This window comes from Barbatula barbatula (assembly GCF_947034865.1).
Source record: "Barbatula barbatula genome assembly, chromosome: 8".
Taxonomy (NCBI): domain Eukaryota; kingdom Metazoa; phylum Chordata; class Actinopteri; order Cypriniformes; family Nemacheilidae; genus Barbatula; species Barbatula barbatula.
Window position 1 is genome coordinate 5,143,845 of NC_136771.1, and position 27,775 is coordinate 5,171,619.

Sequence of the window (27,775 nt, forward strand, 5' to 3'; positions counted from 1 at the left end):
TTTTTTTAAATACACTCAAAAATACACTAAATGTACAATTTAAATATGATATCACTAACAAATAAACCATTTACTAGCATACATCCAAAAAGAATACTAAAAAAGTACTGAAGCAACATATGAGAAAAGTTTTATTTATCTTTAAGCAAACATGCTTTTTGTTACATACAAGAGAAACTGTGGCACACGCTGTGTGCAGGTTGTCTTACAAAACTAATGCAAAAACTGTACAATATGTACATGACAAATTAAATATAGCTGGTTAATATGTAACAGAAAAGCAAACTACAGGCATTTATATGATGGGATTACATTTCACACCCATCAAAACGTTGCCATCTAAGCATAGAGATCCTATATGAACAACCCCTTCAAAACAATTACAGCTTTATAAGTGCAACTACAAATAATACTCTTATGTTAGAAAACTTTAAACATTAGACTGCTTGTGTTTAATAAGTTGTACATAACTGTTCTACACGCTGTTTTAATACTCCAAAGCCAAGTCAGCTGTGTTCCTAAACCAAGCAATAGCAAACAGTCCAAAGGTTAAAACCTGCAATGCCCAGACCAACGTTAAGCAAGTAAACTTATATTTTTTATTTATTAACATAACATCAGCATATTTAATATAAAGAAAACACTATATTTGATGCACTGCATCATATCAAGAAAAATATAAATTTAATTTATAACTTACAACACCCCTCAATAAATGTAAAAGATAAAAAAATGTATGTGTTTCAGTGGTGTATGTCTAAGTAATACAAGTTATAAACTCCCTCCATACTTGTAGTGTTTTATACAAATACTACAACCATCAGCAGCGACTTCGCCTTTAGCGAAACATTTTAACTTTAACAGTAACATTCTGTTTCTATCTCTACTCACAGATCATATTAAAATGAAACCCATTGCAGGAAGGTGCCCTGATTTGTCAGAGAGATGTGGTTTTAACCCTAACCCTACTAAACCTTGTAAGGCCAATCGGTCTGTGAGTCACAAAGCGTTGCACTTTCCTCCACCATACTGTGATTAACACAAACATTGATCCATCTTAAAAGGCTATTGTAACGGACCTTGAAAGGAAATCTTTTGTAACAGTGCCCTCTGTCTGTCAAGATGGGTAACAGAAGGATTAATGCTAGGTGTCAGTTTTTGAAGGCTCCGCAGCGGCTGGCTCGGCAGATAAACTCCTTCAGCATGTTGCCGTCGACTTGCCAGAAGGCAGTTGTCTGTGTGACCTCGGTCAAGTGGTTGACACAGAATTTAAAACAGAACTCCTCTAGATCCTTCGGATGACAGAAAGCAGGAACGTGAATGAGCAAGAAAGGAAAAGCGATATCAACAATAATCAATCAATATCATCCATTAACGTCATTACAATGAATGAATATGTGATCCGAGGCAAACAATCAAAAAGATTTTGAAGGATTGGTGAAGAGTCAGTAAAACAGGTCTTTGCAATACGTTCTAGTAAGCCACGCCCCCAGGGTGGAGTCGCGTTACCTCAGCGTCATATCTGATGGCAGCAGACAGCAGGGAGAAAGCATTCTCCACCGTGATGCCTCGCTTGATGATATGCTGACATAACTTTTTCAAACGGTTTTCACAGTACGAGGTTGCCAGGTCTAGCAATCCTGTGAAAGACAGACAGATCCAATTATTTTTAACGCAAATATCCAATGTTTGTTACAGCTTCAGTATTTGGTGGACTTAAAGTGCTGAACCCACCTATGGCGTCCTCCGGAGGAAGATCCACACTGTCTGTGTAAAGGAACTCCAGGAAAGAACGGTACACTGGGTAAGAGAACTGGTCGATTTCAATCACTTCTTTCACATCTTCATTCCAATGAGACTGGAACATTGATCTGAAGTGCTCACACCTGAGATGAGGGAACGTTAAATAAAGATAAAAAATACAACTTAGCCAGAACAAGAGAGCCTTGAGACATCTAATCATGTAACGGAAATCTTTAAACCAGACGGAACTAAACTTTGTTGAACATCACCTGATTTTCAGGACAGCTTTATGGACGTGGATGTACTTTCCGTCGATGCTGAATTTAAGGTCAGCCGTCTCTGGATTGTCAAATTCTTTTTTAAGGGACTGGGCCACAGTAAGGAAGTCTTCATGCTCTGATAGAAACAAACACAGTACAGTTACATAACAACGTTTAGAACACATTGTTTTCTGATCACATGCACATTTATACATTATCTTAATCATCTAACAATGACAGATGACAACACAAAGTCACCCATGGTTAGCAGCCGCCACATCACAGAGGGCGTGGCGAAGCAGGCGAACACGTCATCCGTGCTGGTGAAGTGCGTGAGGTGTGGTAGTATGATGGGCTGTCCGCGGCACTGGCCCCACATGTACACCTGACCGCTCTGGGTCTTCGCCGCAGAGGTGTGCGTTGAATGGCAGGCGGCTATCTCTACGATCCTGGTAAAACAAGACCGAGGTGGAGCGATAACATTAGGAAGCATGAAATAAGGTCAAGATGGGGGACATGAGTAAGGATATAAGGAAGCGGTACTAAATGGGAATAAGGGGAGAAAATGTCAAAAGGATGGGGTGGGGTACAAGTCAACAAAACAACAACCAAGATCTTATAATTGGCTGTTCTCATATTTAACTATAAACCCAAACTCAAAAAAGGACAAATAACTGGACTGTTCCTACATAGGGAGCGATCAAGCAACTGCTTGCTCAGAAACTCAAAACAGGATAACTTACAGGAAACTCCCACTACACCACCAGGAAATCTCTCGCAACAATTCCAGACTAACAATGGCACAGACAAGATCTACAATGTTGTACATCTTTTGCTAAAATAAACCTTTATAGTTATGCAATTATTTATTAAGTAGAAATTGTGAGTTGGGGACCTTCAAAAATAGTTGTGTAAAATAGGGAGGTCAAAAAGTTACAAAGTTTGCGATTTTCATTCAAATGCCATAGAAAAGATTTGATCTGCTCATTCCCTCACCTTTCTTTCTCAGTCATGACTTGGACGGGGCTAAGCTGATTGCTCTTGTTGCCAGTGCCCAGTTGACCGTACGTGTTGGCACCCCATGCAAATAACAGGCCTTCATCTGTCAGTGCTAAAGTATGAGCGTAACCTGAGGCAATCTAAGACAGAGACAACAATTCACACATTAACGTGAAGAGCACACCGTGATACAATCTGGATTTCTTAGATCCATGACTTTTGGGTCATTACCATTAAAGAGATCATTCTTTCATCATTTACTCACCCTCATGTAATTTCAAACCTGCATCATTTTCATCCAGAACACAAAAGAAAATATTTTAAAGATACGAACCAAAAAGACTGGCCCCCATTGACTTCCACTGTAGGGAAACAAACCCTCCGAGACATTTCTCAAAATGTTGTCCCCCAAACTTTTTCCTGATCTTACCTGCAGTACACAGTGGCCTTGCAGTGCAGCTAAGCGACATGGTGTCAGCTGGTTCCCATTGTTGCCTAACCCCAGCTGGCCGTTTCCATTGTAACCCCAACCGTAAACCTGTAACAGGCACACATTTCACCAACATGCAACCAAGCAATCATGATAAATACAGAATGATGCCAAAAAAAAAAACACACACACACACACACTAGACGATTAGAATGATGTTGATGGTTGATTCAATCTCTTACCTCACCATTGTCCGCCACAGCCATAGAGGATGTCTGTCCACAGGCTATACTGACCATTACTTTGTTCTGGAGACAGTTGGTCACCTTGCGGGGCGTTGGCTGGTTGGCGGTGGACCCTGAACCCACCTGACCACAATTGTTGTAGCCCCATGCAAACACCTAGAATGACTCACAATTAGTAACTGGTAAAATGTCAGAATACTCAATTTGTTTTACCAAAGCTATGTTGTATAATAAACATTAAATGGCGCTGAATTTGTATTATTAGCAAACACATGGAGTGACATGCAGTGTTAGGCCAGAGCTGATCTGGCCACAGTGAGAACAAAAGCCCTCACAGCTTAGCAAACAAGGTCACATGTCCCTCGCCACAGCTAACACAGCAAGGCTAAGCGGGTAACTAAACTTGCTAAAGAGAACGAGGGGCGTTCAAACTTTAATCCTACATATTTAACCCACTGCTGGAGTGATTTTTTTTGTACATTAATAATGGTGAACACAACAAGAAGCATTTGGGTTGGATTAAACTTTAATCATTAAAGGATCAGCATGTGACAAAAAGCACATTAAAAACTCTATCCTGAAACTGAATCTCCATGAGCAGCCATTGGTTTAACTACAAGTAATTCTGAAGAAAATGCCTGTATTCATAAACAGCTTGATGCGTGTATTTTTCAGATTCCAGTAGATCAATTTGAGTTCTAGGACTGGCTTGTTTGCCATCTTCTTAATACATAAATGCAAAGGTTTATCTACATTGTAGAACCAAAATAGTTTTCATGTCTCACCTCACCCTCATGGGTCAGAGCTAAAGAGTGATGAGATCCACAGGCAATCTCAGTCACCCTCTTGTTCTGCAGGTTAGTAGACACCAGGACAGGGGAAACACCTTGATTGGTCGTCCCATTGCCCAGCTGACTGTATCCATTATGCCCCCACGCATACAACTCGCCCTCTGTAAGTAGAGGGAATAAAATAAACTGTATGAAACATTAGCGTCTCCAAATAATCCTTCACTGGGTCAGACTTCTCAGCTCAGGGTTCTGCAGAAAACAAAGAAGATATTTTGAAGAGCATTGGGTACCAAACAACATTGGACCCATCGACTACTGTTGTATAGAAAACTATTGAGACATTTATTCTTTTGCGTTTCACAGAAGAAAGAGTCATATACAGGTTTTGAACAAGGGGTTAACTATCCCATTAAGCATGAGCTCACCTTCGGTCACCAGCAGAACGTGTGGTCCGCTGCCATAGCTCAGACTGACCACCTTTTTTCCGCTGAGACAGTCTAGCTTTTTAGGGACAATGGTGCTTTGACTGTCTCCAGTGCCAAGACAATTACTGCAGTTCATACCCAAAACATGCACCTGTGCAGGAGGATGATGCATAGTACAAAAATAAGCATGAAAACTTCTACGGACAAAACACAAATACAGTAAGATGTTATAGGTAGCTTACTTCATCATCATGGGTGATGAAAACGGCCTCGTTTGCAGATGTTCCAAAGATGCATGCCTTACGTACGGAGGCGATCTCCTGCGTGTTTAACAGGGTGAAGAGAGGCCACTTACTAACATCCACCATGGCAACACTCCTTGTTATGAAGTGAGGGGCGGGGTTAAAGCCTGGGATCCAAAATGTGCTTCCAGTGCGTTTGTCTGTGCCTATAAAACACAAAGATGTAAGAAATGTTAGTTTAAGGAAAGATATTAAACATAATTTTGAGCAATTACACTACAAAACTTTTCAAATCTGATTTTAACTATGCATTTGGCAGACTTTGTTAAAGTTTCAGATAGAAACACACTAACACAAATCTGCAGACTGGCACAGAATTTCTGAGCAAGAGTCTTGTAGCGTATTTTAGCCTTTAGGGTTTCACTTTTTCTCTCGTGCACATGACAAATAACTTAAGATACTAAATAAGTTCAAACACACTTGATTTTATACCACTAACGTTACATTCACACAGCAAACTGCGTGCCACCCAGTTCAGCTTTAACATAACACAACAAGGCTCTTGTGTTTGAACGAGTAAAGAACTGCTGAATGATGATAAGCAGAAAACACACAAGCACTAAAGGCAGGCAGCATTCGCCCCCCCACCACGTTTCCCTTTAGTTGTACCTCATGTTTGCACATGATCGCTTTCAGTTTAGGAAGATAATCGGGGTTCTGTCATATCTGTGCAGCAAAATAATAAGTATAACCTAAGCGTAAACCAAAGCAAACGACTGAATGCAGTCAGGAGAGCTCGGTTAGCTTAACAGCTACAGCATCACTGCATTAGGACACAACATGAAGTTACGCAACCAAATACCAGAAGGGGTTTTCATCAAGGAAACACCTACCTGATGACTACGGGAGTTTAAAAGCACGCATCACGCATTTATATTTGTTATCCAGTATTCTCGCGGAAGCGCGTTCACGTCTGCGTGAGGAAACTGAGGCACTTGTTTCCTGATCCCTGCGGTTGCTTAGGCTGCATGAACGACTTGCCGTGTGTCCAATCACAGAACGCCCGCGCGTCCCAGATTGGCCGGCGGACGTTAGAGGCGGGGCATAGGAATTCGACTAGCGTGAACGCTGCGGCGTAAACTTGAAACCGAAAGATACGAATTCCATAAAATAAATTGCTCAATTATTACATTAAACATATAAGGACATTTTGTTTGTTTTTGCATTTACTTATTTTAACATTTTATTATCCATAGGTCAATTGCAAAACCACGGACGCGTGAGTTTAGAAACGTTGAATGAATAAAAAAACTATGGCTCTATAAATGCTCAGAAACAGCGACATCTGTTGACACTTCTGTCATTGTCATACTAATTAAAAGGTGGAGTTAAGCATTTAGAAGTCGATACACCTGTGCAAGAATGCGGGCAAACTCGATCACGGTCAGTCTTGAGCTAATAGTTTCACTTGCACCCAGCTAACCTTGGTCATTCTGCGTACGGTTCCTCACGAAGACGATATACGGACTGACAGCGTTGACATCACGTTTATTAAACCAGGATGGGAATCATTAAATCCAAACAGTTCAGTAAACTTCCTCGGGTTCTCCTAATGGGTTTGGATTCGGCCGGGAAATCTACTTTGCTCTTTCGACAGCAACAAGGTGTCGTGATGGAGACGTCGCCTACTGTGGGCTTTAATGTCGCAACGATAGAACTGGACAAGAAAACGTCCCTCACCGTATGGGACGTGGGTGGACAAAAGACCATGAGGTCCCATTGGAAGTACTACCTGGAGGAATGTAAGGTTCTCGTTTTCGTGGTGGACAGCAGTGACCGTGGCAGGATGGAGGAAGCTCAGAAAGCCCTAAAGAAGATCTTGAACGATGAGCACTTGAAAGGAGTTCCTCTGATGGTGCTGGCCAACAAAAAGGACATGGCAAACTCCATGACTATCAGAGAAGTGTCCACATTGTTGGATCTGGACAGTTACATCGATCGGGTGTGGGAGGTCCAAGCTTGTAGCGCCCTTGAGGGACTGGGACTCCAGCAAGCCTTTATTTCTATAGCTAAACTATTAAAAAAGTCATGATCTGCCAGATGAAACAAACATGATTTAAACACGTTTTTAATTTGGACAGTTTGTTTCTATGTGATTGTAAACTAAGGGCAGGAGGTTTGATCATAGTCATATTAAAACTTGGAGACAATATATTTGACTGGATGTAATGGAATGGCAGTTTTGTTTATGCTTTACATATTGTCTATTTATATCCCTTGATGTTCTTGACTTGACCATCTCTTTTATAAGTTAATATAAGCACATTATATGAATTATTTGTGTTCCCAAATAGAGCAGACTTCAATGTAGCAATGCAAACTGATGCCAAACACTGAGGCAAGCAAAAGTGATGTGATATTAGTAATGTTGTGATTGGTAATATGACTACTCACTCGACAAACAAATTGTTATTCAGACAAATGAAAACAAGGCGCTTCTTTATTGGACCTTTTATTCTTGTTTAAATATGATAAATCTTACATTAAAGAGCAGCAAAACGTTAAAACATTGATGACTGGTTTTATTTCAATCATTCTCAACGGATAAGGAAACCGATACTAGAGAGGTTTAAAAAGCTACTCTTACAGACGGTATTCATGTTGATTGTGATACGGCGGGAATGTACAATGTACAAAAAAGTAAGAGGCTATGAATCAAATGTTCAGTGTGTGTTTCCATTGTTTAAAATTTGTCTTTACCAACGGTTATGCAAACCCACGCCTTAGTCTTTTGCTTACGCAATAAATGCGTAATACATTAACTACAGCCTAATCTGTTTAACTCTGAACAGCTTAATATAACTGCAATAATGATAAGGTGTTTTTTTATATTTGAGTATCTATTTTTGTTTGGATACTGATGGAGTCCTTTTTAAATCCGCTAAAGCCCTCCATGACTGCCAGAGAAGGAGTGCAGGCACCACCACCCAGATCCCGTTGAAGAACACCAAGTAGACCCACATGTACAGCCAGTTGTTGGTGTTCAGGTTGGGGCTTCCGATTAACCAGTCTGGACAGAAGGTCATCCAGCCCCCATACAACTCGCACACACATAGAGTGATCTGAATGAAGTGCCTGGTTCAGAAAGTAAGTTTACACAAGTGCACATGTCAAAGTTGAAGGTTGTGAAACTTTTCTAATGGTTGGTTAATAGATTTGATTGAAAAATAATAGTTTTTTTCAAATACCCCGAATCTGTTTTCAATTTTACCTGTAGTGTTTGTCTTTGATGATGGCGTAGATCAGAAGCAGGGCCAAAGAGCCATCCAAAACCACCGTCAGAAGCTCTAGAGATACTATCGTTGGGTCCGAGTACAACCAGCGTTCATCCGCCTTGCCATATTCTTTCCCTGTTAAGTATTTAAACCCCAACATTACATACATGAGACAATTCGGGCTCAAAGTGTCCAGGATTAATCGCTCAACAACTCCACCATAACTTCCATCATAAAGCTGATAATGGTATGGCCTGGGATATGACGCTTGACTTTAACGATAACTGGTGCAATGTCCCATCATGCTCCAAGAATGAATAGGCATACGCACAAATACGATTTTGGGGTTACAGAGTCAAACTAATATGATTAATAATGAATTAACCTAATAACCTTTTTTTAGAAAAGTGAAACAGTGTGTGATGGTACAGTTTTAAACATTTAAGATATTTAAAAACAATGAAAAAAAATCGAAAAGGACGATAAGAATATAAAAAAAAATAATAATAAAAATAGGGACACCATACTAACAAACGCCACAAGGTGTCGTCCTAATACAGTGTAATAGTGGCCCACTCATACAAAAAATAATAAAAATGAAAGCCAACTATAACGTTAATATATTAGTAATTGCATTAACATGCGATAATGTTATGTCTATAAAAGCTGCGCGAGTGCTTCAAACGGATTTTGATTGGCTGTCAACCTTCTATCATCTTCTAGCAGGGAAAGTCGCCATAAAACGGACTATTACACTGATATATAGCTCGTATGCATCGTTAGAGTTGTATATACTGTACGTACAAAACAAAATAAATCAAACTTCTTACTCACACAACTCCGCAAACACGTTGTCAGAAGTTGCCACATTTCCCACCAGTGACATGTACACGAAGGGTCCCTCCTACACGATAATAAGCGAGCATGCTGTTGTTAGCAAGATAGCATGCCACCAAAATATATTTTAGAGGATATTTGCACTTACCAGAGTAAAATGAACTATTGCGTCGTAAAACAGCCACACGAGGACCCATCTATCAGCAGCCGAACATTTGTTCCCCCACTTTTGCGCAAACACGTATCCGACGGCAAACTGGCCCACACACGCGAGGAGAGAATACACAGTGACTTTATTGAAAAGTGCCGGTTCACCGGATCCTGCCATTATTATATACTTTTATAACTCGCAATGCAATGTATAGCTGTAGTGAGTGACAGCTGCAGGCTCCGCCCATCGTTCTAACAGCAGAACTCTGCGACCATAGGCTCGCGCTGCGCTCTCTCCACTTTCGACAGTCCGCGTCACAGACTGCGAGAACATTTTAGCGCCAAAACTTGCGAAATTCTGTTTAAAAGAATTCAGAGAACTTGTAGTTAAACCACAAATGTACACTATTCCATAGTTAAGTCATGATATATGTAGTAAAACCATGGAAATATGAATGTAAACTAAACAAAGTATGTTGCTATATTATAAACAAACACAGACCGGAAGTTAGCTTCAGGCCAGGTGCATGCGTCCGATGAAACTTATGAAAGTTTAAAATATATAATATATATTAAGTATAAAAATATAAAAAGCGTTTTAAGGTTTCATTTTTGTAACTTATGTTAAGGTGAGTGGTTACCTATTAAAATTGACAAAGTATGCAAAACATTCCAATTGTAATTAAGTTTAAGGTTACTAAAGAAAATGTCCCCAAATATAAATAAACATCACATCTGTAAACACTGGCATTATGTCCCCATGGGCATCCGCGTGGATGCACTGATGTGAATAGCATTGCATTTATTTTAGCAATAAATAAATCATTACACATTTCAAGGCACCACAAAAAAAACGTTTCTGAGACAGAGGAGGAACTCAGAATAGAAAGAGACGAGTTAGATGGCCAGACGAAGGAAGAGGAGTAAAGGGTAACAGACAAAAGAGAACAGACACAAGCGTATCAGAAGGTCAAACATAAGAGTGCAATAAAAGGATGGCTAACAGCAAGTTTATTTTGGTTAGGTTCATCAATACATAAAGCACGTCCTGAGGGAGTGATGAGTGAGAGATGTGAGGCCATTGAAAGGTGAGGAGGGAGATTGTATAGGTAGAGAATCGTGGGTAATTGCGATCCATATGAAAAGAATGTGAATGGAGCAGAATGTAAGGGATCAATTACAAGTCAGCCAGCAGACTAGAGGAGAATTTAAGTGCGTCTCATCGTAATGTCCAGAGATAGGCAGACGTAACACCCAAGAGACCCCGTATTGTAAGCAGCTCCAATGCAACGTGGCAGGTATTATGAACCTTTTTTAAGTTGCTTTGAAATGAAAAACAAAAGGCACAATGACTTTCAACTCATTCTTTATCTTTAATATGCACAAGAGTTGAAAAAAAATACTGATGAGCCACCTTAAAGAGAAATTCAGTTCTAAAATTTATAAAAACATACAAACAATTAGAGGCCAAAATGCGATCTGTCGCTGTCTTTTTCTTTTAAACATACACATTTTTTTTCTTCGGCAAGTAAAAATCTTGCAACAAGCGATAAGCTTGTATCAATTTATGCGATACAAGACAAAACATCTTTAAAGTGGCTCGTTTTCTAGTTGACTAGATAAGTTCAAACCTGTTTTTTTCTCTTTTTGTTCGACAATAAACGGCTAATTTATAAGGGCTGCCTTTAGCTTCCTTACTTTCTTTTCAGCAGTCTGCGGCCCTAGCACAACTGCTTAAGTCCAAATGCGATTTTTTCCCGTACATCCCTTTACAAGTTAATGCACAGGAAAAAAAGAACCAACAAAAACATTGTCCAGTCACAACAGTAAGAAAGCCCATTTTCCAAATAATGGCAATCATATGCCATCACAAAACTAAAGTTAAAACAAAAAAATAATAATTACCCCTATTGGCTGTAAATCACAAAGTTATTATTGTTCTGTAGCGTCCCAACAGTGTCTAGAGGACCTAAGTGTGGTAGCTTTTCATTATATACCTACACAAGAAATATACTTTTATTTTTAGTTGGTACAATTAAGTTTTGTAGCAAATGAAATGAGATTAAAATCCAACAAAAAAGGAACCGCAATGTCGTGGTTCTCCATTTCCCATTGCTTGTATAGTCAAAATGAAGCGAACGTCGCTCTCCACATACATTAAGCAATAAAACGGGAAAACCCAAAAATGTGCGAGAGACTGAAAAACTGCAAAAGCGGAAGCTCCACCGATCGAAACGAAAAAAAGAATTCACAATCCAATCACTGTTGCAGTTTCCCACTGTTTTAACTACTGAGTGCTGAAATGTACTGATTTAGTGAAAATATCTTCCAACTGGATCAAAATTGTGGGTTATCCCGATGAACTTATTACTACAGTTACAGACAGGAAGTCGAGAAGATGAATCCAGAATATGGAGCGCTGCCAGAGCACCCTTCATGAGAAGAAATGTTAGATTATCTCTAAGAACTCCGAAAGGTTGGGGCGCCCCTTTAAAAGTCCTGGCCAAATTGACGAATTCTTCCACTGAATGACAAACATACATGTTCCTCCCGAAATGTCTGATATTCCAAATCGCAAACCAAAAAGATCAGCGCAACGAATGTCCACAACACTTTTGCTGCAGAACTCTGTAAATAAAGGTGCTCGACTGTCTCGGATGAGATTCAAAGTTTGTGATGCGACGTCTTTGTTATCTTCAGTGTTTCGTAAATAGTCATCCACAACTTCAGGATTTTGTGATGAAAAGCAAGAATCGGTGGCTGTAATTGAAGTCCTTTATGCACACCACATACTTAGAGAGACATCCCCTTCCCCCATTTCAATAATTTTCCATGGAATAACCCACTATGGGCTAGTTCATAGACCTCGGATAAATAGGGGAGGGGGGACAGAATGGCTTAACACAGAAGCTGGACATATTGAGCTGGGTGTCGGTCTGAAACTACGAACACCAGAACACAACGTGTCAAGAGGAAGGAATCTCCTGGAAAACAAAAGAAAAATCCCTGCCTTTAAATTTCAAGATGATCTCTTTTTTTCATCTTCCTTGGCTGATATGATGGCTGGTACGACGACAGAAGTTCCTATTACTTTTCATGCTCACCTATGTGTGCGAGTGAGTGAAAAAAAGAGCAAAATATTTTTATTCATTTTTTTGGCATCTGCAGTTCAATGAACAAGGCTTGTTCTTAGTTTCGAGGTTGTTGAGATCCATTCATTGTCGAGTGGCATTTCAGACAGGAACTCGGATCCTTCAGTGCGTTTTATCTTCTGTGTAAATGTATTTCGGAGCGTGGTGATTTATTGGTTTTTCTGGTTAGTGAGTGGTTGGTTGATGATGGGTCAGTAAGTGACAGGGGGTTGAGGAGCAGCTGGGAAACCCACCATGTTCTCGAGCTCAACGTTCTGGAGGACTAGAACTTGAACTCCTTGGTTTGCAGGTTGGAGGCTGGATCGAAGTTAAACGTGCCTCCCTGGGTGGGTTCCGGAATCAGGCTGGGGTCCTCATCAATCTAGAGGCAGACAAAATAAAGTTGACGAACCAATCTCCCCATTCACGTAAAAAAGCAATTTCAAAGGTTTCAAACTCACATCATCTCCCGAAAAGTACTGATCAATGATTTCAAATGCGAGTTTATAGATGTCCTCATTCTCGTGCTGCTGTAGGTTCTCGATTTTTTCCAATCCTAAAAAAACAAAACAAAACAAAAGTAAGATTATTGTAGTAACAAAACCAATAGGTGCTTTGAATTTTGAACAGGACTACTAACGTACCTCCACACTCTTCAATGATCTCTGCAATCGTGCTGGCTTCCTCCCCAGCCATAATGAGGATGTTTTTCAGTCCATCGAGAACCACCTGAACCACCTGAGAGTCTTTCACCGACAGCAGGTTGCAGAAAGGTGGGATCACGTTTTGTTGCACCAAGTACTCCACCTTTTAATCGCAGCATGATAACCAATGAGGGGGAAGGAACAGACCCAAAAACAGGACATTTATTTCTAACGTTGCATACCTGATCCTTCCTTCCACTTATTGTCAAGTTACTGATGGCCCATGCAGCCTCCTTCTGTGTTCCAAAATCCCCCTGTTGGAAAAACAAAAAAATATCAGACTTATTCAGAGATCTTAACAATAAATTTATATCAGTTATTTCATTCACAAGCTTTACCTGCGGTGCACTACAGCTTCGAAAAGATGAGCATGTGTATCGCATTTACCTTGGCAAGCTGGTGAATGATCATGGGTATGAGACCAGCATCTATTACTGCCTGCACCTGCTGCTGGTTTCCTGCGGTTATATTGGACAGGAACCACACTGCCTCCTACAGGGAAGAGCAGACACATCACAGATGTACCCTACACATGATCCATCTGGCTTAATTTGGGCCTGGGGAGCTTGTTAACGTTCATTCTCACACAAGATATTTAAAGGGATGCGCATCTCTGTCTCACCTTGTTGATCTTCTCTTTGGGGTGCGTGAGCAGGTTCTGAAAGTGAGAGAGGACGTCACAGTTGAGCACCACCTGAGTCTGCTCATCCGTCCCTGTGACGATGTTGCCAACCGCTCTCAGCGCTGCAGTCTGAACAGATGACACACAAATTTGTGTCACAGCGCGCCTTGACAAAACTGATTAAAAACGGATTCATCTACACATTGCGTATAATTGTGTCCTGTATGCATCTAAAACCACATAAGTGTATTTCTGCAAGCCATTTACCTGAACTTTGACCTCTTGGTGGCTGAGCAGCGGGACGAGGAAGGGGACGACACCCGAGTCTATAACCATCTGAATCTGCTCGTTTCCTCCGTCCGTCAGATATGACAGAGCCCACACTGTGTCTACCAGAATCTAGAAAGACAGCATGAATTAAAGACGGAGAAGGGGGTGGCGGTTTAAATTTCATACTCTGAGAGTTCCCATTTTAAGAAGCACATTTTATCATAGGTGTGCTTGAGATCTAAATGCTGTTATAACGGCAACGTTTTCTTAATTTTTCAAACAAAACAAGTTACAGATTGCAAAATTAGATGTACTACGCAATCTACTTACATTTATATCTGTATGATATATGAGTACACAAAGGGCAGGAAGAATCTATGAGAGAAAGAGACATACACACAGACTTTAGCAAAACATTTGATTCAGTTCAACGAGAAACATTAACCACATGTACATGAAATTTGCTGAATATTTATAAGACCCGCCATAAAACAGTTGTTCAAACGTTCCAAACACACACACCATGTAATCGTGTGCGCAATATGTTCCTTTCAGCTCAAATCTACACCAGATCACAGACATGAACAGAGCCAAAAACAAGCAAAACAGAAAATATTGGCATTCGTATTCCACAGTATCATATCAGAACCTGACAAGGCAGATGCAAAATAAAGATATTTAAAGCGATAGTTCACCCAAAAAGAAAAATTCGGTCATTTACTCACCCTCAGATTGTTCCAAAACCTGTATACATTTTGTTCTGTTGAACACAACAAAATATATGGAAGGATGTCAGTAAGCAAACAGATGCCGCCACATCCGAAAGCCAGAGGGCACTCTCGTGCAGAAACTCCAAGTATGGGAGAAAGAAGAACTATTTACACGCATAATCCTTGTCTTGTTTCGTCCTTGTGTCCTCCAGAGGTATCATCCTCTAAAGGATGCAGTATAAGGATGATTCTCAACTTCGAATTAAACGAGACTTACTACGTAGGACATACTGGCGAAAGGAAACAGGAAGTACCACGTTGCTATGAAGAGTGTCCTACCTGCTTTTATAAAACGATGACGAAGCAGACTTCAAAAAAGACCTCCGTAAAACGCAGCCTTCCGAAAAGAGACACAGCCATAGTTCCAGGAAATGCCAACGGTCATATTCTACCACTGTTCTTCAAACCTTTTCAGGTTTTTTCATGATTATTAAGTATATTTATAATGATGATGTTTGATTAATGTTGGTTTTTCAAATGCACGTTATAAACTATTCAATCTCATAGTGATTTTAGATCAACATGGCATGGTTCACAGAAGAGCTGTGCCTGTGCACAAAACCAATTTCAGAATCGACCTAGACAGATATAATTAGTGTGAATCGAGATATACAGTCAGGTCCATAAATATTGGGACATTGACACAATTCTAATCTTTTTGGCTCTATACACCACCACAATGGATTTGAAATTAAACGAACAAGATGTGCTTTAACTGAAGACTTTTAGCTTTAATTTGAGGGTATTTACATCCAAATCAGGTGAACGGTGTAGGAATTACAACAGTTTGTGTAAGTGCCTCCCACTTTTTAAGGGACCAAAAGTAATGGGACAGATTAACAATCATAAATCAAACTTTCACTTTTGAATACTTTGTTGCAAATCCTTTGCAGTCAAATACAGCCTGAAGTCTGGAACACATAGACATCACCAGACACTGGGTTTCATCCCTGGTGATGCTCTGTCAGGCCTCTACTGCAACTGTCTTCAGTTCCTGCTTGTTCATGGAGCATTTTCCCTTCAGTTTTGTCTTCAACAAGTGAAATGCCTGCTCAATCGGATTCAGGTCAGGTGATTGACTTAGCCATTGCGTAACATTCCACTTATTTCCCTTAAAAAACTCTTTGGTTGCTTTCGCAGTATGCTTCGGGTCATTGTCCATCTGCACTGTGAAGCGCCATCCAATGAGTTCTGAAGCATTTGGCAGAATATGAGCAGATAATATTGCCCGAAAAACTTCAGAATTCATCCTGCTGCTTTTGTCAACAGTCACATCATCAATAAATACAAGAGAACCAGTTCCATTGGCAGCCATACATGCCCACGCCATGACACTACCACCACAATGCTTCACTGATGAGGTGGTATGCTTTGGATCATGAGCAGTTCCTTTCCTTCTCCCTACTTTTCTCTTCCCATCACTCTGGTACAAGTTGATCTTGGTCTCATCGGTCCATAGGATGTTGTTCCAGAACTGTGAAGACTTTTTTAGATGTTGTTTGGCAAACTCTAATCTGGCCTTCCTGTTTTTGAGGCTCATCAATGGTTTACATCTTGTGGTAAACCCTCTGTATATACCCTGGTGAAGCCTTCTCTTGTTGACTTTGACACACATACACCAACCTCCTGGAGAGTGTTCTTGATCTGGCCAACTGTTATGAAGGGTGTTTTCTTCACCAGGGAAATAATTCTTCGGTCATCCACCACAGTTGTTTTCCGTGGTCTTCCGGGTCTTCTGGTGTTGCTGAGCTCACCGGTGAGTTCTTTCTTTTTAAGGATGTTCCAAACAGTTGATTTGGCCACACCTAAAGCTTTTGCTATCTCTCTGATAGTTTGTTTTGTTTTTTCAGCCTAATGATGGCTTGCTTCACTGATAGTGACAGCTCTTTAGATGTCATATTGAGAGTTGACAGCAACAGTTTCCAAATGCAAATAGCACACATGAAAAGAACTCTGGACCTTTTATCTGCTCCTTGTAAATGGGAGAATGAGGGAATAACACACACTTGCCCATGGAACAGCTAAGCAGACAATTGTCCCATTTCTTTTGGTCCCTTAAAAAGTGGGAGGCACATATACAAACTGTTGTAATTCCTACACCGTTCACCTGATTTGGATGTAAATACCCTCAAATTAAAGCTGCAGTTAAAGCACATCTTGTTCGTTTAATTTCAAATCCATTGTGGTGGTGTATAGAGCCAAAAAGATTAGAATTGTGTCGATGTCCCAATATTTATGGACCTGACTGTATATCGTCACAGCCCTACTCACCCCCCATTGACTCCCATGGTATTTATTTTCCCTACTATGGCCGTAAATGGGGGATGAGAGCTGTTTGGTTACTGACATTCTTTCAAATTTCTTTCTTTGTATTCAACAGAACAAAATGTATACAGCTTTGGAACAACCTGAGGGTGAGTAAATGATTACAGAATTTTCATTTTTGAGTGAACTATCACTTTAATAACACTTCAGTACACTGAGGAAAAATAAGTTGATATGCAATATTCGATCTTGGTTTTTATTTTGATATTTCCTCAGAAAGGGTTTATTATTCGGTTATAATTTTTGAACATTAATATTAACAGCCACAATATTAGCTTAATATTTACCATGTTTTTTATCCATCAATTTAAGGCACAGATAGACATTTGTTATCAACTGCACCTACAAACTCACAATCTGCCTCTCACCTCTTGTACTGTTTCCATGGGTGGAGGCGGGTCTTTGTTTCGGCACAGGTTGACAATGACCCAGGTAACGTTTCTCAAGAAGGTTATGGGGATGGAGGGATTAATAAATGACAAAAGGGGTTTGACCACGCCAAGAGAGATGACGTAATCTCGACACTGAGGCCCATCACCTGCACGAGACCCATAACACACAAACATATGTGTTTTGGTCTGAAAAACGGTAACGGTCTCATAGATATTAAACATTTTAACATTTCAATTTGACTTTGATCGGGAAATCAAATGTAACTTTTAGAAGTGATAAAAGAAAACGTTACCGATGATGTTGCCCAGTGCCCACACGGCCTGCTCGCACACATTTTGATGGGGAGAGTGAAGGAGTCTCAAAAACAACGGGACAGCATCTACGCCGTTAAAAGGAGAAACGAAGCAATTTAAGTATGCGTAGAACTGCCAAATATACAACCAGCAGAAGCCGATGACATCTAAAACAGACGACTTACTGGATTTGACCACTGCTTGTGTCTGCGCAGATGTCCCTGATGCAATGTTGGTCAAAGCCCAGGCAGCTTCGAACTGCAATGAAGGACTGACAGCGACAGAAAGATAAAAACGTGAGATCAGACGATATGCGAGCGATGTAAACAACAGTCCGTTCAGAGCCTTTGTAGACTCAAAATTAACTTCTGAACTCTAAACACAACAGCTTACAGGATTCTTGTAGACAAAACAAATGTGAATTTTTTACATTTTGTTTACGATAACCATTCTCGACTCATTTCAAGTCCAACGTGACCAAAATTCTGACTCGTGGATTAGTAAGCGACTGATGTGATGCAATGGGTGCCCACACCTTTAAAACAAATAATATTCATGACTAATTCAGCTATTTGAGATATTACCAGATAAATATATTGTTCTGGGAATTTTTTTTTTGGAGCCATATATATATATATATCAATCAATGTAGTTTCTGCAGTGGCTCTTTTGCAAAAATGAATCAACTAAAACTAGAAAAATGGCTCTTTGGTTAAAAAAGGTTCCCGATCCCAGGTAATACAGTATATATGTCGAGAGGAAGAGTGCGAAGGTTATACTTCCTCCACCAACCCTTTCTGCCTCAATCTCCTAATTCACTTCGATTTAAGATGACTTCATTAACGGCGACGCAATTTGCAGTTTACGATAATTAAGTGAGCTCCATTTAATTCAGCTATAAACACTTCACTTTCTCCCTCAGTGAAGTATGTAAGCACTCACTTGTCATCCCTCTCCAGGCATTTGACTAAGATCGGAAGGATTCCACATTTTATCAAGTCGTCTATGGGGGGATTTCTATCACTCGAGAGCAATTTTCTGCAACAGAAGAAAAAAACAATACATCACTCCAGGAAGTCAGACACACAAGTAAGCGGAGAACAAACCAGCTGCGCATCTCAAAGATAAAATGTCACTTTACCTGGCTGCCTGCACAGCACTGAGCTGCACCACTGCGTTGTCACTGGTGGCGTTCTGAAGAGAAAGAGGAAAGACTGAGAACAATGGGAGGAAGGGATCGATCACATTAACGTGCACATTGTGAAAAGAACGCTGTCAACACAACCTTCTAACATAAATGCACATTAACACTTTACCTGTAAGATGGCATCTAGCGTTACATTTTGCTAAAGAGAAATGGAGAGACAAGAAAGGTTTAAAAACAATCAAAGGAAACATGAAGCATATGGAGATCCAAATAAACAATCAATCAGATGAAAGCCTCTTACCCCTTTGAAGTCAGAATCAACATCCGAGTCTTCCAGACTCTCTTCCTGTGGAACGTTTCGTTTCTTCAGGAGATGTTCGTCTCTTTTGTTCTGTAAAAAATGTTTACAATTAGGTTCTATCATAATAATCATGAGATAAGATTATATAAAATAGGCTATGGTTTGTTTGTTTGTGTGTGTGTGTGTATATATATATAGGTTTCTTACGTGAATCTCAAGTTATTGCAGTTTGAGTTTAACTTTCATGTGTACGTTTAAAATGTCCCAGCAGTTGCCTTGTATTGAGTTTTAAGTTTCCATGGGAAAACATCAAGCACATCACCTGAATGTTGCACGTTTCTGCTGACTGCGCAGGACATATTCCAGTTTTCATGAAAAACATTTTTATTGGCAGACACAAAACTTTGTAAACTAAGTTTATGCATTTTATAGTCTGTACTGTAATTCATTTTTTTCATGTAAAACATTTTTGTAATACAAGTACAATATATACAAATAAACCACCTAAATCCATGTATTTTCTGTTTTTAAAGGAATAGTTTACCCAACCATTGGGAAAATTCTGTCATCCTCTACTCACTCGACTCTTTATTTAACCATTTGAATCTGGTATTTTCTGATCTTTTTTAGTAATACCCAGTGTTTCCCCTACCGTTACCTTAGGGGGGCGCCCCGCCCTCCCTGAAGGTCATGTTAATTTTTTTTGTCAATATAGCATATCGAAAGAGAAGTGCATTTAGGGTTCCCTTTCCTCCAAATCATGTCTATACCTTGTTCTTTTATTGAACAAATTAAATAGCATTATGGTATTTATCTTATTTACACGGCAGCATTTAATTTCTGTCTCTACATTTCGAGTTCCGCCCCGATGCTCACATACAGACACATGCGCGCACATACACAGGTAAGCAGCACACTCCCACCAGCAGACAGAGAGCACGTGTAGGAAAATACGTCGCTCTCCTGCGCCGAGTCTAAATAAATACAGAAAAGACTCTGCCCCTGACAAGCAACAACAGTCCAGTCCAGTCACCACCGGATGACAGGTTTTCACCCAGCTTGACTTCGTTCCATTCGCACCATGAGACAGAAGGAACCATTCAAACCATCCGCCTATTTTTGTACTTTCAATTGAGCAGCGCGTGCCATCTACATAACTAAGATGTACACATCACGTGCACCCAGGGACATTTATGTTGATTATATTTAGCAGATATCTTCAAATATCTTGATCTTGCACCAAAGAGGGGGAGTAAATGATAACAGAATTCATTTTTGCGTTAAGTATCTCTTTAAAGAAAACATTTTTACAATGCGTTTAAGCCGTTTTAGCATGATAAAACCGTATCAGGCGACCATGCGTTTTGGAGTAAAAACATAGTTTGAGAAGCTTTTTGTGAATATAAAAAGCAGTCGGCTTGCACTGTGCTTCTCCTCTGTGCCGTGAAAGCCGATCTGAATATCCATACCGTCACTTTTCAAGTTCTGTATCAGCCATTACTAAATATTTATTTTATTTCTTGTTTGCGTGCAGATGCTTTAAAAGGTTTAATGGTATTAACCTAAATATCTTCAACATTTATCTTTCAAAATATCTTCTTTTGTGTTCTGCAGAAGAAAGTCAATCATACAGGTTTGAAATGACATAAGGGCGAAAATGATGACCATTTTTACTTTTGGGTGAACTATCCCTTTAACCAGAATACTGACCCTTTAAAAACCTCACGTAGCTGTCTTGATCTTGAACATTTCATAAAAAACTTGCAGAATAGCATACAAAAACATGCTCAGTTAACTTAGCCAAAGAAAATTCCAAGCGTAAAAAATGAAGTGAGGGTAAGCAGTATGTGACCCAAATGTTAGTACGATCAGGAATGCAAAGCGTCTCATGCACCCACACACACACTTAGAAACACTGTGTCTGATTCCTCTGGCCTAACCACCTAATATGGACAGGACATGCTGTGTCACCCAATCCAGCACAGAACGGACAAACAACATCCAGGCTCCTGCTCCACATCAAATCTGGCCCGGCAGATTAAACAACAGAAGCAGATTTCATCCCGCTCAGGCTACGAAAAACAAAGCACGCTGCTTTCCATTTGTCCTGATTGTCTGGGATTCTGTAGTAGCTGCGGGCAGCTTTGTTTCTGGTGAGGATGTGCTGCTTTATCAAGCTGCCATTTGTAACAGGCTTTATAACAGATACTGAGAGCCACAAATATGTTAAGATATGTGGTGAGGGAAACCCCTCGTGACAAACCTTGGGTTGGGGTACAGCCCGTCAGGGGCCCAGTGACTACTGATGCCGTGACCCAAATACTGCAAGCACAGACCAGATCTCCAACAGAAACGGCTCACAATCTTTTTTACAATGCACTGGACAAGCCGTGTATACACATCTAATAATATAAAATCGTGAGAGGGAAATCCTTTATCCGCACAAGCTTGCGTGCCATCTTTCACCACCTGCTTAAGTCGACAGTAATGCAGGGAGAGACTCCAGAGAGCGCTGTGCTTAGGCCATATTTAAGCTACAGATGCTCCTCCATTTCCTGCAGCGATGTGCCCACACAATCTCATCATCTCTCTTTCACACAACATTTTACTGCACATGCTTAAATGGACATTAAGAGTCTGATCAAAAGGTGGGTCAGAATGGAAATGGGAAAAGTATTGACTTGGAAATCGTAATTCTTTAGGTACTTTTGAAGAAATATTTTTAACAGAAAAATTTGTTGTCAATATATGAATCAGAGATGGCATAAATGCAATAATGAGTTGTTTTTTTAAAAGGATAGTACACCCAAATATGAAAATTCTGTCATCGTTTTACCCACCCTCGTCATTTCTAATCTGTACAACCTTGTTTTGCAGAACACAAAAGAAGACTTTTTTTATCGGGGACCCCATTGTTTGGTTACCAAAATTATACAAAACATTTTTTGTGTGTTCCGCAGAAAAAGGTCACACAGACTTTTACAAATAAATACATTTTTATACCACTTGCTATAATACCCGTAAGTTAACATGAATTTCTAAATTGAGAAATTAACTTTCCCTGATATATGAGATCACTACTGTAGGAGAACTATAAGAGTTTCAGAACTCAAAACTTTATTATTAGTAAACAGTTTATGATATGACATTTAAGTGTGACAAAAGACCAGCTGTGCAAACATACACTGATTTATGTCTCAAGAATAACGACTCCGAGTGATTCGCAACACAGAATCTACACCAGACGAGACATTGCAACGCAATAGAAAATGTATCTTGTCCGTGTTATTTAGAGCAATACGCAACAAGCTGCAATGGATTATAAATTAGAAAGTCTTGAACCTGTTGTTTTAAATGAAATGTGTCTAGTATGGACATGGTATAAGTAACTAGTCAAAAACTAAATTCCTGATCAGAAATGATCTGGGAATCAATTTAGAAGCCACAGACAGGGTTTGTGCAGGAAACCTTGCTCATATTTTAGGAATGTAAAACATGAAATGTGAAGAAGTGCATCCTCAAGTGTGCTCTATTGCTGGTCTTTGCCAATCACATGCATTGCATCACAATGGATGTCCTGAAGTTCACTTTCGCTTTAAAACCAAAAGCTAATTCATCAAAAAAAAGACTACACATGAAGGGAATTCACTGACACTTACCTTTCTCAGTTCTACCGTCACTTCATTACGATGTCTTCGCATCGTCTGAAAAAACAAGAGAAATTGTTTCGTTAGCCTTTAGTATAACTGAGAGCACAATTTTACAATGTGGAAAACAGAAGAAATTGCAAAATTATGAAAAAAAGAGATTATTCAGAGTGATATCTACAGATTGACATCTAAAGAATTATGTTATTAATTTATGTAATGACTAATAATATTGAATATCAATATACAGAGCACACATTATATGTATATATCTATATACAGAGCACACACTCATTACATTTTCCCGTCCTCTTTTGATTGACAGAATATATTGGCCCTGATCATCGCCTGTTTTTAATCCATCAACCGATAGCCGTGGGTGTGAAATACAGATTATTGGCAGATATTTCAGTGCATCTCTGATGATAAATATAGAAAACAATAAATGGCACTATGATAAATGACTGCATGTTCATATTCTTTAATGCAATGCACAATGACAGAATTGAAATGGTCCAAGTTTGCAATCATACTATATAATTTTTTTCCATATTCTTCACGGGGATGAGCTTTCAGTGGTACCAACTGAAAAATTATTGTAAAATGATTGAATTAATGGCAAATACATCAAATTGAAACCTATTTAAGAAATGGATGGGCATCAGAAATACTTACTTCATATATTCTTCAAATACATCAGTACTTTATGAAGACAATAAATAACATTTTAAAGTGATTGCTATGTGGTATTTATTTATATTGAGGTATCATTGATGTCAATTTGTGCAGGATGAGTTGGGTGCTCAAGTTTAATAGTTTATGCCAATGGCGACACTTAACAACGAACAGGCTGTAACAGTGCGACTAAAAATGTGACACTGATGGCAAATAAGGCCTGACCACTCCAACAGAACAGAGAGGCAACCAAGCATGGTAACCATGGTGACATTTCATCCCAGCTGCCACTCATTCCTGCAAGGATTTCATTCAGACAACCACATTTTCCAGTTTTTCTAGCAGACATCTTCCACCTAACACCTAACGGAACATACATTTGCTCCAGACGATACAACTTGTTCAACAGAACACAGTACATGGTCCAACTATCTGCTTCATAATTTAAAGGTGGGAACTTAAAGGGGTCATATGACACGGCTAAAACTAATATTATCGTTTGTTTTAGATGCGCGGTATCGTGAATACACTTTTCATTACATGTTTTTAATTTCTTTTTATTATTAAGCGAGGCGTGCTATGATTGGCCAGTTAACCAGTGCGTAGTGATTGGTCAGATACTGCAAGCGTGTGACGGAAAAATGTAACGCCTCTTACCATATTTGGAACCTCAGGTTCCAAAGCAATTGTAGTGACAGGTACGCCCACCTTACTTGCGTATACGTTTGGTCGGTCTAAGTCAAATCATACCAATGGGCAACTTATAACACATTAAAGACACTCAAGAAGAAAAGGCCCATAAAAAAAACCGCAGCCAGCGATGTGGTGGGGACGGTGGGACAGATCAGATTTGATCTTGTGACTGGGCATCCCAGTTCATGTTACAGCAAACCCAGAGTGTGCCTTATGCAATGCAAAGGCCATGGAGGGGTGGCAAAAGAGAGTATGATCAAGTAAAGCAAAGAGACAAAATTAGACAAACATTTATTTCTTTAAACATCTGACTGCACTACACTGTTTATTTAGGCCAAATTGTTCCAACTTGATGCTATGAAGCACATGCGTTAATCTTGTAATATCAATTGTAAAAAACAAACAAAATCTGTATGAATTCTTGTAATATCAATTGTAAAAAACAAACAAAATCTGTATGAATTCCTGTATTCACAAAAAAATGATCTGTGCTTGTTAGCAAGACATGTGAAATAAATACTTAAGATAACGTACGAGTCACAGCAGACTGACGGGAGGACGAAGCTGAGAGGAAGAACTTCAGTTGACATGACAGCTTGGCACTCTTAAGATCAACATAATGACACAGTGTGTGTGCATGTGCTTGTCTTGTTGCCAGCATGGTCTTACTTCTGTTAGGTCTTTGACGTGCTAATAAATAGGTTGACCACAAAGCTACGGACGTCCAATAGCATCAGGCTTGATGGCTCAGACCAATCTATATAATAAGCAACGACTTCATTTTTAAAGACAAACTATATGCAAAGAGTTCCTGGTGCTTAAAGCGGCCCTGCAGCTATGTTTTATGCATTCTGACTTATTCACAATGTTAAACGAGTTAGACATATGACGTAGTATTTCTGTGCATGATACACTCTCCCGGTGTTCGTACAGGTTTCTCAAAGTTTTTTTCGAACATGAAAAATCGTTACGCCCATGCATCAACCAAGGAGAGCGGGAGAAGGAGCATGCGCACAACTCACTTTCACTTGAGTGCAGGAGAGAACTACGTTCACAAAGTTCAGCTGTGTTTGTATGTTTACTGCATTTGGGTGATGAATGTTATATAAACGGGGGATAGAACGCTGGATTTGGAGATCGTTTGAAACTAATAGAGAGAGCGGCGTTCCCTGCCCTAAACGTGAACACAGTAAGTGAAACTGCATGCGCTTTGTTAGCAATGCGTGCACACATTCTTTAGTTTTAATCCGGTGAAACGCACGTACTAAGACATTTTTTATCAAAGCATCTGCAAAATATGTAAACGTAAAACTAAAAAGATACTTGGACGAAAACATCTGGTATGAGCCACAGCAGGATGTCGACTGAGCAGAGGGAACTTGATGCAATCCAATCGCAAATCTCTTTCGAATTCCACATGCAAATATTTGAATATCTTGAACTCTTTTGACCCAATCGGTGACGACAGGGTGAAAGAATCAAGAGTATGCCATGTTGTTCGAAGCCATTAACATAATCCTCACATTAAAACATCTGTCACTATCCTTCACAACCTAGCTAAAATGATAAAATAGGAACAGAATCCAACAGCTAAAGAGAAGAAGTTTCCATGAGTCCCCAGTTCATGACATCAAATACAACCACGCCACACGGGTCAGCTGAGCCACCACGCTCAAGCCCTTTGCCCTCAGGAGCACAACATGGGAAATCCGAATCTGCTTTGCAAATTCTCAGAATAGCTGTAGAATGGCGACGGCTTTGCTGGCTGCATCCAAAGCCATGTGTGTCTGAAGGCTGAGTCACACCAGCACCCTGCAGTCTCACTCACTTCACACCATTAATCTTGAGGTAGGCCTTGGGGGTTACGCCGACGAGCCCACATCAGATGATGATAATGATGTCTGGTAGCAATGGGGTTCATTAGAAATGTGATTTTAGCATCCTTGAGTGTGTACATCTAGATGAAGGCATGGAGCTCATTACGGCTGTCCGGTGTGTTGGATATACAGACAGCTACATGTGTCAGGCTGATGTCTGCTTGTATTTGGTTACAGATGTTGTGGTATGATTATATAATCCATCTCCTTACGCCACAACCTTGCTTGGTATTTTTAGGTCGCCTTGACGCAGACTACAGCGGGACTTTTCATTCGGGTTCATCAGAATTGAGTCACAGAATAAGGCTTTGGAAACTATGGTATGGCAGGACGTGTTAAAGCAGCCGAGGTTTTAAATCGACATCTTATCAACTTGGTTACAACACTACAATCAAGTATGATCTCTAAACGGGTTCACTGAAATCAGATATACCAGGCTGTGTTATACTGGAGCAACTAGTCAAGCGATAGACTGGTCAGATGTTTTGGTATCTATGACTGGTCGGTCACCAGTTCAATTTTAGGCAGCTTCCTTACGCCTGTGTTAATACACCTGTCTCAGTCGCATATTTTTAACTTCACGCGTTGTTTTCTTATACTACTTAATGAATGTACAGCTAGTTCACCTTACATGCATAAAATGTACAACTGTACTTGAAAAGAAATGCATTCAAACTAACTTGTTAAACGAGAGACGGTGAATTTGTCGCCTGCTAACCTGTTAGCATACATGCTAGCACGATACATGTACATGTTCCTGACGTAAATTACACTGATAAGAAACCGACGATCAACCGTACCGAGCATACACACAAAGCACTTTTTACATTACATTATTAAATAACGTGTTACATTAGCACAAGGCCTCCACGAGCTGTTGAAAAATGAAGGGAAATGGTGTTGAAGAGGCCCGTGTAGGCCGCGCCCGCTCCGCATAATGCTGCCGCTGCTAGGTTCACTAGCACCCGCTTCGATCCGACCCAACAAACCCGTTAAAACCGCACAGACACGGGAGCGAACCCGTAAAGCAAAAACAGAAAGTCTAAAGTCTTCCACGGACTCACCTCCACATCTCGACCCTTGTTTTTGAAGCTCTTAATGCGATGGTTTTCCAAGCCGGCGTTTTCGGCCATGGCTGTGTATGTGTGTGCGTCTGTAGTCCCGACCGACGTACGGAGCTCCGCTCTGGGAGGAGGGTGTGGGGGCACTAGACGGTCTGTGCACCATAGAACCGGGGCGGAAGGGAGCAGACGAGACGGGATAAGAAAGGGAGGAGCTACACAATTCGAACGCTGTATGGTTTCTGTAATAAAAATAATTTTAATTAAAGTTATTTTGTTGATAACGAAGTTATTATCATTATTTTTTGTTTAAGTTAATCAACATTAGGGTACTTTTTGCGATTTAAGGCGGTAGTTTCTGCATTAAAGATGAAAGGCTTTCACACTGGAGTATCTTAAAGCTGGCTGTGTGTTTTTCAGTGGATCTGTTCATTTTCATCAACGTCCGTAAAGATTGCGCAAGTTTGCT

General features: G+C 40.0%; 4 protein-coding genes across 5 annotated transcripts; 1 reads left to right on the top strand and 3 right to left on the bottom strand.

The window, feature by feature from the left end:
- Positions 1 to 106: 106 nt before the first annotated feature.
- Positions 107 to 6,185, bottom strand: rcbtb1 (regulator of chromosome condensation (RCC1) and BTB (POZ) domain containing protein 1). Its single transcript, XM_079463019.1, has 12 exons — positions 6,029 to 6,185; positions 5,136 to 5,341; positions 4,894 to 5,044; positions 4,463 to 4,629; positions 3,675 to 3,833; positions 3,433 to 3,540; positions 3,000 to 3,142; positions 2,262 to 2,452; positions 2,013 to 2,139; positions 1,735 to 1,886; positions 1,510 to 1,640; positions 107 to 1,292 (listed from the first exon to the last, which is right to left on the bottom strand). The coding sequence occupies exons 2-12, from the start codon at positions 5,259 to 5,261 to the stop codon at positions 1,152 to 1,154; spliced, it is 1,596 nt and encodes a 531-aa protein (XP_079319145.1). The 5' UTR covers positions 5,262 to 5,341; positions 6,029 to 6,185; the 3' UTR covers positions 107 to 1,151.
- A 306-nt stretch (positions 6,186 to 6,491) lies between these two features.
- Positions 6,492 to 7,645, top strand: arl11 (ADP-ribosylation factor-like 11). The gene has a single exon (XM_079463025.1). It carries the CDS (start codon positions 6,697 to 6,699, stop codon positions 7,225 to 7,227), a length of 531 nt encoding a protein of 176 aa, XP_079319151.1. The 5' UTR covers positions 6,492 to 6,696; the 3' UTR covers positions 7,228 to 7,645.
- Positions 7,619 to 9,714, bottom strand: ebpl (EBP like). The gene is made up of 4 exons (XM_079463024.1): positions 9,396 to 9,714; positions 9,245 to 9,314; positions 8,407 to 8,545; positions 7,619 to 8,270 (listed from the first exon to the last, which is right to left on the bottom strand). The coding sequence occupies exons 1-4, from the start codon at positions 9,573 to 9,575 to the stop codon at positions 8,036 to 8,038; spliced, it is 624 nt and encodes a 207-aa protein (XP_079319150.1). The 5' UTR covers positions 9,576 to 9,714; the 3' UTR covers positions 7,619 to 8,035.
- A 435-nt stretch (positions 9,715 to 10,149) lies between these two features.
- Positions 10,150 to 27,755, bottom strand: kpna3 (karyopherin alpha 3 (importin alpha 4)). 2 transcript variants are annotated; one of them, XM_079463279.1, is made up of 17 exons: positions 27,310 to 27,755; positions 23,013 to 23,057; positions 19,354 to 19,443; positions 19,222 to 19,251; positions 19,047 to 19,099; positions 18,848 to 18,943; positions 18,091 to 18,176; positions 17,905 to 17,991; positions 17,588 to 17,757; positions 14,455 to 14,499; positions 14,122 to 14,253; positions 13,855 to 13,983; positions 13,620 to 13,724; positions 13,415 to 13,486; positions 13,173 to 13,335; positions 12,990 to 13,084; positions 10,150 to 12,910 (listed from the first exon to the last, which is right to left on the bottom strand). In XM_079463279.1, exons 1-17 carry the CDS (start codon positions 27,376 to 27,378, stop codon positions 12,812 to 12,814), a joined length of 1,566 nt encoding a protein of 521 aa, XP_079319405.1. In that variant the 5' UTR covers positions 27,379 to 27,755; the 3' UTR covers positions 10,150 to 12,811. The 2 variants fall into 2 exon arrangements, with proteins under 2 accessions (XP_079319405.1, XP_079319404.1); XM_079463278.1 differs by having other exon boundaries at positions 17,905 to 17,996; positions 18,090 to 18,176; positions 27,310 to 27,452.
- Between the last annotated feature and the right edge of the window lie 20 nt (positions 27,756 to 27,775).